A 16793-nucleotide genomic window follows, 5' to 3' on the forward strand; every position below is an offset into this window, starting at 1 on the left:
TGCACCAATTATTGCATTTGCTCCTATATGGAGTATAATATATGTAAATGCAACAGAGCTTATAATGGTGCATGGTGAATGGTAGAAGAATCTCTCTGTCTAATTATAATCACTCACCACACTTTCAAATTTGTAGCAACGAAGAAAATGTTGTATTGCATTCTTGCGTATGCATTGCTTACCATAACCTTTGAAACCCCTCTCTTACCAAAATTTCTTATGAGCATTGCCATTAATAATACTGCACTTCTTTCACTAAAATTTTATCGTATACTCTCGCAACTAACTGGACTAAATCCAGATCCGTCTGGAGTAAATGAATTCGATAGCTATGGGGTGATGTTGATGGAAGTCTTTACGAGAAAAGGCCAATGATGACATGTTTGTTGGAGATCTAAGCTTGAAGAGTTCACATCATCCATATTCCACAATTTAACTTGCTTATGAAATTAAAGAACAAGGTGACAAAATTGTGGAATTCACATCGTCCACATTCCACATTGGAGTTGGCTTGCAAGTGATCAGCTGCTGATTCCCCTAATGAAAGGATTAATATTTAAGCTCAGCTGCAGAAAATCCAACATGTTACAAAGTTGTTTTCTTAATGCCAAGACTAAGAATAATATTCATATTACTTAATTAGCTTTAGCTGAAGAAGGAAAATTATAGTCCAATACCAAGACATAGTCTAATATTATCTACACACAACAAAACACAAAAACATCTCTTGTTGAAATTTTCAAAACAGGGCATCCTCTGTTCCGTCTCGAGGATTTTATTCACTGCATGAGAACATATAATATAAAACAAAATAGAGATTACCATTGGTCTAATATTGATCAAGTTATGATCAATGACTTAATATACTCAATTAAAGCATCCAAACTGCCATAAGAGGAACCTCCTCTTTCAACAGCCTTCTTAGCCATTTTGGCCATACCATTTGCCCTTTCCAAAAACTCATCCTTCCTCAATTCCATAACCTCCCTAACCGCCTTATCGATAATCAATCTATCACAAGTATCTTTAATGTCAAGACCTATCTTCCATACCTCACTCACAAACCTACTAAGTTTGATCACCAAAATAAGGCCAGCATATCATCGGCACACCAGCAACAACACTCTCCAGAGTCGAGTTCCATCCACTGTGTGTCAAAAATGCACCTATCGAAGGGTGGTTGAGAACCTCCTCCTGCGGCGCCCACTTCACCAAGTAACCCTTTTCTTTAGTACCTTCCATCAATTCCGGTGGAATTTGATCACCCCCGGTGATGGAATCCGGACGCATCACCCACAAGAATCTCTGAGAACTATTGACCAAACCATGCCAGAACTCAATCAACTGCTCTCTCGTCACAACTGTTAGGCTCCCAAAGCTCACATAGATCACCGATCTCGGTGGCTGATCATTCAGCCAATCTATGCAGCTCCGGTCTTCCTCCCAGAAATTGCCTGCAACAATCGAGGCCTCTGATTTCTTTTCTTTGAGCCTGGATTTCTGGTGCTCGTGGATCGGGCCAATATTGTAGATTCTTGGCAATTTTTCGAGCATGATTGATAAAATCGGCCCCTCTAGATCTTCGAAGGTGTTGAATATGACTGCCTGTGCTCGTACGACTTGTCTTGTCGCCGCTGCTAAGCTCTGGAGGAGATGGTCATTTACATCATCGGTGCGGAAAAAACCAGGTAGGTCTCGGCCACGGAGGAATCCTTCCATTCCCGGTATGCCTTTCACCAATTCATCCATCGATTTCTCTGCATAATCAAAGTGCCAAAGTTTCGAAATTATTTTACAGACCAAAGAGGAGAACTCATATCAAATGTTTCGAATGTTACTGAAAAGTTTCATGCCAAAAGTTTCATACTACAGTTTTGAATATCACAAAAAGTGATCATGTGACAGAGGAAATAGGAAAACTCATAATTTGATGAAAAATGATATGTTACGGACCCAATCGGTGAACCCATGCACAAAATACTAAAGCTCATTATATCTATAAATGCCTACCAAAGTTGCACATTTGATGAAAGTGACCATGTTGCAGACCAAATAAGAGAACTCATACACATTTACTATAGCTCACTGCTCATCTATTGTGCCGGGAGTGATTGGCCACTACCCCGTAAGCCAAATGTCTCCATAGCCATTGGTCGAGGTCACTCGAGGCCATCTCACAGTCTAAATAGGAGAAGAGCCAATTTGGTCTATCATGCAAATACAATGTACTCCCTCTCTTCACGATTAGGAGTTTCATTTTTTCATTTTGGTTCGTCTGCCAATTAGAGTCACAATTCACTTTTATTGTAAATGGTAAGTAATAGTAGCATATAAAATCGGGAGTCATTTCACTAAATAATCATTCTATCCATTTTTCTTTAGGAGGAAGTATAAAATGTGAACAGATCAAAATGAAAAATTGAGACTTCTAATAGCAGACGGAGGGAGTGATTAGATTACCTTTAATGGGGATTTGTTGAGCTTGAATGAGATCATCGACGTGAAAATACGCCCAAAGGTAGGCAGCGCTGGGAGTCCGGAAATAGACCAAGGGAAGGCCGATCTCTTCCGCAAAGTCAGCGGCGAAGCTGAAAAAGCCGTCGGCGACAAAGCAAGTGGCAGGCCTGCGGTGGCCCGGGGAAGCGAGGAGGTGTTTGTCGGCCATCATTTTCTTGAAAAGTGGAACCATGGTGTTTGAAACGGCGGGAACGATATCAGGGATTCTGTCACCGAAGCGGGGGTGATCGTCGGGGAGGCCATCGGGGATAATCCGGAACTGGAAGCCGGGATAGGCGGCGAAAGTGGCGGGGACGGAGGTGTTCTTGAGGAGGAGGCGGTGGGTGAACTCCGACACGATGAAGGTGACGTGGAAGTCAGTTAGACAGAAGAGATGAGCAAGATTGAGCATGCTGTTCATGTGCCCCTGCGCCGGAAATGGGAATATCACCACGTGCGCCGGCAGCTTCTCTTCCGATTTCGAACTCATGGTATTTGTTGTTTGATTTTTCAAAAACTCTCGAGTGAATGCGAAGCAGTCAAGAATTCTTGCATTTTATATATGAAAAGATAATGACAAATGAGATTTTGTTATTACTAGTATTATTTTTATTATTTTAGTGATAGTTTTAAGTTAGTAACAGTGAATTCCTTGTAACTGTGGCACCTAGTAATCTACTCCACTATAGAAGAATGAGATGGTAAAGTAAAGTAGATTAAAATGAAAGCCTAAACCCTATTTGGAAAAATTGTAAAAAGACCTTTTGGCCCGATGTGGTAGCTATGCATAAATGCCTTATTTTTAATTGAAATATTTTGAAAGTATATTACATGGCCTAGTTTTATGGAAACGGAGGGAGTATATTACATGCCGTTGAACTTTAGATGATATCACTATAGTAATTTTTTTTTTTTTTTTTTTTGTGCTATTTTGAAGTAGAAAAAATAAAAAAGTACAAGAATCTTTTCAGTGACAACAGTGTTTTGTTTTTTTGTTTTATTGTTTTACACTTTTACTATAGTATCAAATTTTAATTTGAATGTTGTCCTTTTCTATTCAAACTTTGTGACTTGGATTATTGAAAAAGAGGGCAAGAAAAGTTGCATTAGCTAGTTTTGATACATTGAATAACTACTATACATGTTGCTCACTGCTTACGTATGTTTGTAAATTATTCTATATATGTATGTTTGCAAATTCTACTAGTACTATAATTGCAACCTAGCTTCACAAAATTAAGTTTGGAAAATAATATTTTGATTGATACTATGTTCAATTATCTTACTATAAATTATAAGAATGGAATACATCAACTAATTCCACCGCCAAAATTAAATTTGCGATTTTCCCAACTTTTCTCGGTTGGAAATAGGGATGTAAGTACATTTCAAATACGGGGGATAACTTGAATAACCCACTAATTAATTATGGGTTTAGGATTAAAAATTTATAGTGTAATAAAATTCCAATACAATGAGATGCATTTAAGTAAGACTGACTCAGAAATCAATAGATTGACATGATGAACGGCCATAACTGTGCAACTATCATCGATTTTTTTGTCCTTGTTTGATAACTAATTAACACTAGTAATAATTTTGGTAAAATACTCAATTACATAGACATGAAAATTAATTAACACTCTAATTTATTTTATAATACGATACACACTAACACACATATGCGAATTATTTTTTATTAATATAATTTATTAAACAAACAAATAAAAATTTTCAAGTTCAGAAATAAAAAAGATTCTGAATTTTAAATCTGCTTTAAAATTTATCTTATTTGTTGGAAATCAGAGTTGGATATCGATGATTAAATTGCTGAAAAACTCATGGGATGACTCATGAGGATACTGGTAAAAGCATCACAGTTCTATTGGGCTTACAGTTATAGATGTGTTTGTAAGTTTGGGCTTTTCTTCCATTTAATTGGACTCGATGTTACATAAGTGGACCTCCTTAAATGGATCTGAGGTTAAAATTAATACTATTTGACGTTCGATTACCATGACTAATATCATGAGACTATCCATCTAGGATTAAGTTATGAGATTATTTTAATTGGAGGAGGATGCTATGACTAATTATCATGAGACTATCCATCTAGTATTAAGTTGTGAGGATCAATCTTATAAACCAAACATGATACAGATTTAATCATGAGATTTAGTCTTGCTAACCGAACACCCTTGATTTGCATATGATATACTAATACAAAATTAATAAATTATACTAGTACATACTTGAATTGAATTATATTTATTATAATTGATATGTATTAAAAATAAATATATACTCCCTTCGTCCCATTAAATATGCAACATTTGCTTTTCGGCACATGATTTTATGTAGTGTTGTTTTGTGAGTTGATGAGGAGAGAGTAAAGTAAGAGAGAAGAAAAAGTAGACAGAGTATTGTTTTCATTTTTAGAAACGTTTCATTTTTAATGGGATAGATCAAAAAGGAAAACGTTTCATTTCTAATGGGACATAGGGAGTATGATATATAATAATTACATTTAAAAACTGGTTTGATATTTAAATAGAATATTCTACTACAATGAGATGTACAATTGACTAGTCGAGATGCATGTAAAAATTTATAGCCCATATTTTACGTGAGCAAATACATCTCTCGTTTAGTGTATAGTATTATTGTTAATATATACATTTAGCTTGATTTTAATAGTAAAATTTATTATTAACATGATTACTTATAGTTTCGTTTAGTTCAGGCAAGCATTTAATTATGTTTCATATATTAAGTTTAATTTTTTAATAAATTAAAATTTTCTACTATTACGTTTTTTAATTTTATAAAAAATTTAAAATTCATTTTTTTTCTTAGCCACTTATTTTAAATTATATAAAAATGAATAAATCAAGCTTTATGATTAGAACAACAACAACAACAATAATAATAATTGTAATTTTTGTTATTATAATAATTGTTATTAAAAAAGATATTTTCTTGTTGTAATTTTATAAAACAATTATTTCATTTGATTTGAGTCTATTTGTAGATTTGTAAGCTTGTTCTAAAATGTTGTTTTGTCTATCATTCACTAAATTTTAATGTCTATTATAACTAACTTTTTATCTAATGTTTTTTGTCCGATCAATAGAATCATGAACTCATATTTTGTCGTTTTGCTCGCAAGTCTGATCCGTTTTATTAAACATATGAGTCGAATGAGATGCAACTTGCCGATCCTTTTGGGAAGAAGAGAGGTTCGAGTTTTGACTTTTTGCAGTAAGGCTTCAAAGTTAATGCTTGATACGTACCATCTTTACTCCTCTTATTAATTATATCAATCAAGTTGAAGCTATTTATAATCATTTAATGCCAAAGAATCTACTTTGAGTATTACTGTGTTTTTTTGTTCATGGAGAAACCTGAAAAGATGATCAAGTCAACGATGCATTTTTTTAACTAAAATTCGACTAAAGTCTTTATAATTCTACCCAACCTAAAAGTAGAGGTGCCCACGGTCCAGGAACCGACGGTTACGGTTCGGAACCGCCGGTTTCGGTTTTGGAAATTGTCGAACCGGAACCGAACCGCGAGGGTGTTTCGCAGTTACAGTTACGGTTCCAAAACCGCCGGGATTTGATGGAAGTGAGAAAAGATGAGTTTATTAAAAGGGCTGAAAATTTGGCCAAACTTGTGAAAATGACTGTTAGTGAAGGGGGTTCGTCGTATAATAATCCAGATGGCCTAATTCAGTATATCAAGTCGTTGGTGATATAGTTATGTATTGCCAATTGTATTAATTGGTATTGAGTAATAGTCAGGGTGCAATTGGACTATATATAAGTATGAAAAATTATGAATAGTACCTAGCGGATGACTCAACATTATTGTACCACATATTAATTTCAACTCTTATTGTGTTATGATATGTGGAACTCACTGAAAGAGAGATTATCCAAAGTTCAAAACACATGATGCATTGAGTGGCAGGCCGACAGCTAATGTATATTCGTCATTGAGATTAGTGGTTTAGGTTTAATTTAGGTTTAGTTCAATTATTTTTAGAGAATCTTGATTTTTGGTATAATTTGGTTCGACTAGATGAAAAAAAAAAAAGCAAAACTAAAACAAGATTTTTTCATATTATATGAAAAGCTAAAAGTTCAAGTTAACAAAGTGAAAAACAATTTAAATGTGTCATTTTTCACTGTTCAAATAAATGTAGCACACACTATATATATGATATTTGAATTTTTGGATATTGTTAAACAATTTTTGTTTGGTTCAGTGTTTGTTATTCGGTTTTTGTTTTTTCATGCTGATTTTATTCGGATTTCAGTTTAGTTCGGTTAAATTTTATAGGAATGTTTGATTTTTCAGTTCAGTTTAATTTTGAAAAAACACCAAATTGAAAACCGAATGTTTACTCTTCATTCCCTTTCAGCGTTGCCACGATGAAGAAGATTTGTTTTATTTTGAGTTTTCCACAAGCGGCCCATTCCATAACAACACTTTACCAAGAGCCCAATTAAGTGTCCAACCAAGTCCAAACCAACCCAAGTACCCAACACATTGAATATTTTTGCTAAATGTCTTCCAAAAACTTTTGTCCCTAAAAAAACCCACCTATAATTTGGAACCCTCTTCTCCTCCAAAGTCCAAACTAAAGCTGACAATCCGATACGATGATCCGATAAGAATCCGCACGAAGTTAACCTGACATGAACACGTACATTTATGATTTGGGTTCTTATAGAGTCGACCTAATAAGAACCTGAAGATTTCGGGTTGAGTTGGGTCGGGTTAGGGTCATATAATATCATATTTTGATTGTTATCGTGTTGTGTCAAATTATAATATTGTACAGTAACTAACTATCACTAACAGAAGGCTGACATTTTTCTGGATGACACGATGATCTGCACGAATCCGACACGAATCTGTTGGATTGGGACTCGATAAGAATCTGATGATTTCAGGATGGGTTGGAATTGACCTTATTGGGTTGGGTCAATAACGTGTTGACCCGATAACTATTCAATCCTCGCGATTTGATAGCACTCCACTAAAACACAGAAGTCACAAAAATCATAAATAACTTTATTAGCATTGATTTTATATAACCAAGTCCTGTTACCATTTTTATTTCTACGTTTGAATTACAATCATATTTTTAATATTTAGTGAATAATGTTAGAACCCATTATACATACTACAAAATCATTTATCCACCATTCCAAGCCTATTAAACATGCACTTATGATACTACTGTTACTGTGTTTATGAATTACACATGCGAAATAGAAACAAAAATGAGTAAAAGACATAGATCTAGAGGAGAGGGAAAACTGCAGGTTTTAATATTAGTGGCCCTCAATCATAAATTATAACAAGTTCCTATCTCATACTCTAATGTTAATTTTAGTCTACTACTACTATTAGTCTATTACACTCGCAAATAAAGTTATGACATGAAATCGACCTAATTTTTATCTAACACGTGTCCTAAAGTTAGGAATCTAGCGATCAATATTGGTGGCTCTAAATCATAAATTAAAACAAGTTCCCTTCTTATATAATTACCTAATAGTAGTATCAGGAAATTTATCAGCAAGAAGATGAGTTCCGCTTCCGACCAACAAAATCTCCGGCCACCGCCGCATGTTCTGATTTTCCCAATGCCGTTTCAGGGACACCTCAACTCGATGCTAAACCTCTCCCATCTCTTCTGCCTAGCCGAATTCGACGTCACCTTCATCATCTCCGACTTTAGCCACCGCCGCCTCCTCCAGCACACCACCGTCGCTGCCACCTTTGCCCGCTTCCCGGGATTCCAGTTCCGGGCCTTCCCCGATGGCCTCCCCGAAGACCACCCCTGCAGCGGCAGCAAAGCCAAGGAGTTCAAGTCTTCCGTCAATAACGTCACAGTCCCTCTCTTCAAGGAAATGATGATCCAAGAAAACTTCTTGGCTTCCGCCACCCGTCGCCCGGTTTCCTGCTTGGTCGCCGACGGTGTGCTGAATTTCGCCGCCGACTTTTGCGAAGAGAATGGACTTCCGCTCATCTACTTCTGAACTGCCACCACCTCCTTCTTTTGGTCTCTTTTCCGTTTCCCTCAGCTCCTTGAAGCTAAGGAAATTCCTTTCGGAGGTCAGATAATATACACATTTCGGGTTGGCCGTCAAAATTAATTTACGATTGTGCACGTAATTTGGATTTCTAAAATTAAAAACTTCATTTTTTTAAAAACAGACTAAAAACGAAATAGTTCAGGTATCTTTGGAACGGATAGAGTAACAAAGATAGTCTTCTATTCAATCTATAATATTTTAACTAAAAATATTTTTTTATCTTTCTTATATTTTACTACTAGCTTTGCATTTTAATTATATATCAAATAACGAAAAACTATGATTAGTGTCCACAATCAGGACAAAAAATTTAACCTATATATAACATGCATGTCCTAATTCTCTTCATGAAGTACTATATAACATCGTATAACTCCGTGACAATGCGATGCATATATGATTTGCCTAATGTTGTTTCCATCTGATTTTTTTGATTGCGTAATAGACTAAAATTTTATATACCATTACGATGTATACTTCATTATTTTTCATACTATTTGCCCTATTACATACTCCATATTCTAATTTCATAAGTCTGACTCTTTAGTTTGTTAAGGATTTCATAGGAAAATTGATGGATAAATTAATTGAAAGCATACCAGCAATGGAAGGTTTCCTACGGAAGCGTGACTTGCCGAGTTTCTACCGCGTCGATGACATAAACGAACCCACTCTCAAGGAAGTTATAGCTGTAACGATGCTGATTAAGAGGGCGCCAAGTCGCCGTATTCAACATTTGTGAAGATTTAGAGGGGCATATAGTTGCAGAGGTACGTAAACACGTGCCAAGAGTTTTCTCCATCGGCCCAATCCACGAGCAAGTGAAATACAGACTCATGGAGAAGAAGACGGAGTCCTCGATAATCACGGCCAGCCTATGGACGGAAGACTGGAGCTGCATCGATTGGCTGGACGCGCAGCGGCCTAAATCCGTCATCTATGTGAGCTTTGGGAGCTTAGCACTTGTGACGAGAGAGCAAGTGTTAGAGCTCTTGCATAGCTTGCTCGATAGTTCGCAGAGGTTTTTGTGGGTCATGAGTCCGGATTCCATCACCGGGAACGATGGAGAGGATCCAGTTCCGGTGGAATTAAAGGAACTTGTTAAAGGGAAGGGTTTGTTGGTGGAGTGGGCCCCACAGGAGAAGGTGCTCAACCACCCTGCGATTGGAGGGTTTATGACGCACAGTGGATGGAATTCGACTCTGGAGAGCATTGCGGCTGGCGTGCCAATGGTATGTTGGCCTTATTTTGGGGATCAAACGACGAATAGTAGGTTTGTGAGTGAGGTTTGGAAGATTGGTTTGGATATTAAAGACACTTGTGATAGAAAGATTATTGAGAAGGCAATTAGGGATTTGATGGAAGTGAGAAAAGACAAGTTTATGGAAACGTCAGTGAATTTGGCTAAACTAGTGAAAAAGACTGTTAGTAAAGGGGGTTCGTCGTATAATAATCTAGATGACCTAACTCAGTATATTAAGTCGTTAGGTGATTTAATTATGGATTGCCAACTGTATTAATTGGTTTTGAATAATGTGAAACTATATTAGATGACAATAAATACAGTGGTACCAAATATTGATTTCAATCTCCCATTTATGTTTGTTGTTTAGATTAGTGGCCGATAGGATGGGAGGGTTCTCAGGGATAGAGCTTCTTATTTTGGGTTATTTCAATAAACACAACCGATTAGGCATGTGCCCAAGTGTCGAACTAAGTTCAAATCAATCAAACACATTATGCTACTACATTTCTTCTACCAACAATTTTGGCCCTAGAAGACAAAACTACAATATGGAATACCCTCCTCCTCCAAAGAACAAGTCACAAAAATTCATTTTATTAGTACTGATTTTTTATAACTAAACCAAAGTTTTTATTTCTAAATGTGAGGTTAATCATAATTTCAATATTTTAGTGAAAATGAATTCGAAAATGCTTTCAGTTTATGATAACAATGTTGTTGTGTTTTTTGAACAACACATGCAAAATAATAACAAATTAACTAACACTCAAATAATAAAGAAAGATTATATGAAGTATTTACTAAAATAAAAGATAAGGCCAATCTCCGAAAATCATAAGACTTGATAATAATTATAATAATAATAAAAGATTATACTATAAGAAAAAATGTTCACTAAAACTAAATGATTTTTTTATTTATAAAAATGCAATGTGCAAATAAATATAATAAGTGAAAAATATGCATTATATTTTTTAAAATATAGTACTGCGTATATTTATACAATATTATGCACATAATTTTATACCATAACATAGAAGACTCAATTTCTATGAAGTTGTATAGACATACTAAAATATTAAAAATTATTTAGAAACTTATTTTCATAGACTAAAAATTAATTTAGTATTAAAAAAAACAATATGTATAATACTATTATACTCCCTCCGTCCCAGCTAAAATGATATATTTCTTAGTTGGCCCAAGATTTTAGGAGATGTTGGTTAATGTGGGTAATTGAAGAGACAAAAATGAGTATAAGTATTAAATGAAGAGAAAAAGAGAATTAAATATTTAATTGGAGAGAGAAAAAAGTGGTTAGATGTATTAGTTGAAGAGCAAAAGTTATCAAAAATAAAATGTGTCATATTAGTTGGAACAAACTTAAAAGGAAAGTGTGTCACCTTAGGAAGTACTACTATTTTATGTATAGGAATGTGATCAATTCTAACTCTCCATTAATTGTTAATTACAACTAATTAGAGATCATATGATCTTTAGAGATCTAGTGGTCTATAATTTGCCATATATAAATTCGTTTTATTATTATTTAAATTAAAAAAAATAAGAATAGTTATCATATTTAGGATTTTGGATCAAAATGTCAATATTGTGTACTCCCACCATTCCATAAAAATATGGGCAATGGGTATGTCATGGGAATTAAGACAAAATTGATAAAGTAAGAGAGATGGGGATAATGATAGTTAAAGTAGTGTTAGTGGATAGTGAAACCTACATTATTAAATTGATATAACTTTCCAAAAATGGAATGCACATATTTTTGTGGGACGGACAAAAATGGAAAGTGCACATATTTTTATGGGAAGGATGGAGTATTAAACATATCAATATGATGCCTTGAATATGTCAACACAATTTTGAATTGACATTTTATATGTATTATGTTGACATATTATGATAGTTATATTGATATTAACTGCTTCATGAAAAATACGAAAATTCAAGAGTTTTTTTCAAATTTTGACATTGAAACATATGCAAGTGAGATCTCGTTAGAATCCTTATAAAATTATCTTTAATTTGATACTCCCTCCGTCCCATAGAAATAGGCCCTTTAGGGTTTGTCACATATTTTAATGCGTAATTTAGTAAAGTAAGAGAAAATTAGAAAAAATAGTTGAAATTGACTAGTGGATGGTGGGCATAAATGATAAAGTAAAAGAGAAGGAGAAAAAGATAGTCATAAATGGATATTGACTATTTATATGGGACGGACGAAAAAGGAAATATGACCTATTTCTATGGGATGGATGATTTAATTTAAATTGAGATAGTTATATGTATTTAATATTGTGAGATATTTTTTAAAAGTTAGTTATCACTAATTTATTGTTAATTGACATAAATACCATAATTGATATTTTTTTTCACTATATTGATACTCGGAATTGAAGGATCGTGACTATTGATTTAAAGATCTAATCTCTATCATTTAGTTGCAGTTAGCATTTTAAAGGTAAGTTAGCAATATAACACGCCCTTTTATGTATATATGCCCAAATAATAATAAAAAAATTAAAAAAGATTGCATCAGGTGTGTACATGCATTAAATATATTAGCAAAAGTGACAATAATAATAATAATAATAATTTATTATTATTTGCAGTATTAAATTTATCGTGTGTTCATAAAAAAATATGCAAATATTTATATATAGTTCTAATTAATAAAAAATGTAATGTGTATTTCTTAATTATTATCTATATATATAAATTATAAATTAAAAATTAATATATAATATGAGATTTGATTTTCTGGGACCAATTTAATAGTTTACTCTTTACTTTATCTACGGGCCAGTGTTATTATACTATTTCAACTATTTTTTTTATTCTCTATTAGTTTACTAGTTAAGCATTATATTTCTATATTATTCTTAATTAATTTATTTTTATAGGACAAGTAAAGTATAACACATGCGATATTAAACAAAAATGTGCAAAAGATAGATCTAAAGAGAACTAAAAGTGAACATTTATATTGGTGGCTCTCCATCATAAATTAAAATAAGTCTTAATTAATTTATTTTTATAGCTAGGACGAGAAAAGTATAATACATACGATATTAAACAAAAATGTGCAAAAATAGATCTAAAGAGAACTAAAAGTGAACATTTATATTGGTGGCTCTCTATCATAAATTAAAATAAGTCCAACTCTTAACTAGTGAACATAACGAGAGCCTAGCAATCAATATTGGGCCCCTTGTCATAAACTATTTCTCTATAACATTATTATACATTTTAGTCTAGTACTTTCTCAGTTCAGCCATAAGCTATTTTTTTTAGCACAAAAGTTAAGAAATTCATATTTAAACAGATAAAGTGCAAAGTAGACTAGTGAAAATGATAAAAATAGGTGGAAAATAAAAAAAAAGTGGAAAATAGTTGAAAATGAAAAAATAAGTGGAAAATTAAAAAAAATTAAAAGGAAAAGTGCTCACTTACTAATGGTGGAGCAGAGGTGGTACGAAAATTGTAGATTCTCGCAATTTAAAATTTCACATGAATATCACATGGCTACTACATCAACTAGGGTATAGCTATCAATGTTGGTAGCTCTCAATAATATAAAAAAAAAGTGAGAATTACAAATTTAGTTCCTGAACAATGCAATACTCCATCCGTCCTAAGATATAGACTCGTATATCACTTTGGGGTGTCTCAACATATTTGAGTCATTTCTATTTATGATAAAAATTTACTCTACTATCAACTCCATTTACACCACTAAACAACACCTTCTAAATTCATGTGCTAAAAAAAGGGATCTAATATATTGAGACGGAGGGAGTACTGTAAAAAGTGGTTTGTATTCTATAAAAGTATCACCTGAAGTGTCTAACCTTCAACGTAATATCGTTTGAAGTCTTTCTTCACTAATTTGTGAAATTTTTTCCTTTTGATATTACATCTGCCGCGCATTTTTATGTTTTGCAATTAAAAGAAGAGTGAACTTTTCCTTTTGGTACTACACAATTAGTTCCTGAACTTTGACTTTTGTACACTAATAGTCCTTGGATTTAAAAAAAATCATGGGTAGTTCCTGGACAAAAGATGTAATCACATTCTTGATATTTTTTTACTCCCTTGTTTCATTATAGTTGAGTCATTTTACCATTTCAGAAAGTTTCTTCATAGTTGAGTCATTTCCTTATATGGCAACTTTTTCCTCTTTCTTACTTTGCTCTCTCTTATTTTATTCTCTCTACTTTATTCACTTTATACTCTATTCTATCTACCTTTTCATCTCTCTTCCTTTTTTATCTATTTATTTAACACACTCAACATTACTTTCTAAAACTCTGTGCCGAAAAGTTTCGCCTCAACTATAGTGAAACGGAGGGAGTACTATTTATCACAATTTTACATCAAAAAAGCTTCCTAAGGTAGGGAGACATTTTTGGACTTAAAAAAAAATGGGACTTTAGATATTGAATATGCTATTTTCTCTTCTCTCTAGTATTGGATATACTTCATCCGTCCCTAAAGAGTATGAATATTTGGTTCGGCACAGGTTTTAGTGCATAATTGATAAGGTAAGAGAGAGATCGAAAGAAAAAGTTTTTAAAGTATTATTACTAGAGAATGAGTTCCATCTTATTAGAAATTTATCCGCGATATTTTTAAAGTCCACGAACTATTGACACGCAAAACGCAAAGCTTAAGGACGATTTGCGCAGTTCACTTTTGAAAAAACTACTCACTCCGTACCATAGTACTAGAGACATTTCTTTTTGGTATACGAGATGAAGAGAAAATAAATTAAGAAAAGTAAATAAATTAACAAAAAGTAAAGTAACAGAAAATAAATATGTTAAATTTTGCTAGAAAAAAAAATGACTACGCCATTTTGAAACGTAATAAAATGACAAAAGAACTCCATTACTGAGGAATAAATTTAATAAATTTAAACTCTAACCTATGCAATAATATCAAAATCGGTCTTCATTTTAAAAATTATTTACACATCAAGGTAAGACTCGTTTGATGATATTTTGAAATAATGAGGACCGCATTTAATGTAATGAGTACTAGAAACTTCTCTCTAACTCATTTAAGCATATTAGTATTACTATAAAGTTTCAGAACATTTATCCCAAACTCCCAGCACATGAACTACAGAAACAAGATGAGTTCCGCTTCCGACCAAGAAAAGCTCCGGGCACCGCCGCATGTACTGATTTTCCCGATGCCGGTGCAGGGCCACCTCAACCCCATGTTGAAGCTAGCCCATCTCCTCTGCCTAGCTGAATTCCACGTCACCTTCATCATCTCCGACTTCAACCACCGCCGCCTGCTCCAGCACAACACGGCATCTGCCGCCTTCTCCCGCTACCCGGGATTCCAGTTCCGGACTTTCCCGGACGGCCTCCCTGACGACCACCCCCGCAGCGGTCACAGAGCCATGGAGCTTGTGTCTTCCGTCGCAAACGTCACAGTCCCACTCTTCAAGAAAATGATGATCCAAGAAAACTTCTTGGCTTCCGCCGCCCGTCGACCAGTTACCTGCTTCGTTGCCGACGGTCTGCTCAGTTCCGCCCCCGACTTTTGCCAAGAGAATGGAATTCCTCTCATCTTCTTTGGAACTGCCTCCACCTCCTACTTGTGGGCTATTTTCCGTTTTCCTCAGCTTCTTCAAGCTCAAGAAATTCCTTTCCGAGGTCTGTATAAAATTAATATTATATATAAATGGGATTCACATTCCACATTTTTTTCACTCATATTTACTAACAAAATCAAACAATTTCTTAAATCAATTTATTAAAACCCGTACTCACTTCCCTAAAATTTACTTGTAGGAAAATCGATGGATGGATTAATAGAAAGCATACCGGGAATGGAAGATTTTCTACGGAGGCGTGACTTGCCGGGTTTCTACCGTGTCGACGACGTAAACGACCCCACTCTCAAGGAAGTTGTAGCTGCAACGAGGCTGATTGAGAGGGCGCAAGCCGTAATATTTAACACTTGTGAAGATTTAGAGGGGAAGATAGTTGCTGAGATACATAAACATGTGCCAAGAGTTTTCTCCATTGGTCCAATCCACGAGCAAGTGAAATACAGACTGACGGAGAAGAAGGTGGAGTCCTCGATAATCACGGCCAGCCTATGGGAGGAAGACCGGAGCTGCATCGAATGGCTAGACGCGCAGTCGCCTAAATCCGTCATCTATGTGAGCTTTGGGAGCATAGCACTTGTGACGAGAGAGCAAGTGTTAGAGCTCTTGCACGGCTTACTCGACAGTTCACAGAGGTTTTTGTGGGTCATGAGGCCGGATTCCATCACCGGAAGCGACGGAGAGGATCCAGTTCCGGCAGAATTAATGGAACGTATTAAAAGGAAGGGTTTGTTGGTGGAGTGGGCCCCACAGGAGAAGGTGCTCAACCACCCTGCAGTTGGAGGGTTTATGACGCACAGTGGATGGAATTCGACTCTTGAGAGCATTGCTGCTGGAGTGCCAATGGTGTGCTGGCCTTATTTTGCGGACCAAATGACGAATAGTAGGTTTGTGAGTGAGGTTTGGAAGATCGGATTGGATATCAAAGACACTTGTGACAGAAAAATTATTGTGAAGGTAATTAGGGATTTGATGGAAGTGAGAAAAGACGAGTTTATGGAAAGGTCAGCAAATTTGGCTAAACTAGTGAAAAAGACTGTTAGTAAAGGGGGTTCGTCACATAATAATCTGGATGGTCTCATTCAGTATATTAGGTCGTTGGTGATTTGATTATGGATTGCCTAATGCCAGTTGTGGTTTGATGTGGCTTTGTTATTTCTTGCATGTGATTAATGATGTAAGAGCCTGAATGTATTGCATAAATACGTGAAACTACTGATGCCACCTATGATGCTAGATAAAATAATGCAAGACATAAGAAAATAATGTCTGATGTGGGTGGCCTAATGACATT

General features: G+C 34.8%; 1 protein-coding gene and 2 pseudogenes across 2 annotated transcripts; 2 read left to right on the forward strand and 1 right to left on the reverse strand.

The window, feature by feature from the left end:
• Positions 1 to 620: 620 nt before the first annotated feature.
• LOC125191984 (7-deoxyloganetic acid glucosyl transferase-like) lies at positions 621 to 3030 on the reverse strand (annotated as a pseudogene). Its single transcript, XR_016135794.1, has 2 exons — positions 2461 to 3030; positions 621 to 1757 (listed from the first exon to the last, which is right to left on the reverse strand). The product of XR_016135794.1 is annotated as a 7-deoxyloganetic acid glucosyl transferase-like (transcript).
• A 5066-nt stretch (positions 3031 to 8096) lies between these two features.
• LOC148932110 (7-deoxyloganetic acid glucosyl transferase-like) lies at positions 8097 to 10183 on the forward strand (annotated as a pseudogene).
• A 4799-nt stretch (positions 10184 to 14982) lies between these two features.
• LOC125213042 (7-deoxyloganetic acid glucosyl transferase-like) lies at positions 14983 to 16717 on the forward strand. The gene is made up of 2 exons (XM_048113780.2): positions 14983 to 15542; positions 15681 to 16717. Exons 1-2 carry the CDS (start codon positions 14993 to 14995, stop codon positions 16607 to 16609), a joined length of 1479 nt encoding a protein of 492 aa, XP_047969737.2. The 5' UTR covers positions 14983 to 14992; the 3' UTR covers positions 16610 to 16717.
• Positions 16718 to 16793: the final 76 nt, after the last annotated feature.

Source organism: Salvia hispanica, chromosome 2 (genome assembly GCF_029641045.1).
Source record: "Salvia hispanica isolate PSC_SH4W2 chromosome 2, Shi_PSC_v1, whole genome shotgun sequence".
In the NCBI taxonomy this organism is placed as follows: domain Eukaryota; kingdom Viridiplantae; phylum Streptophyta; class Magnoliopsida; order Lamiales; family Lamiaceae; genus Salvia; species Salvia hispanica.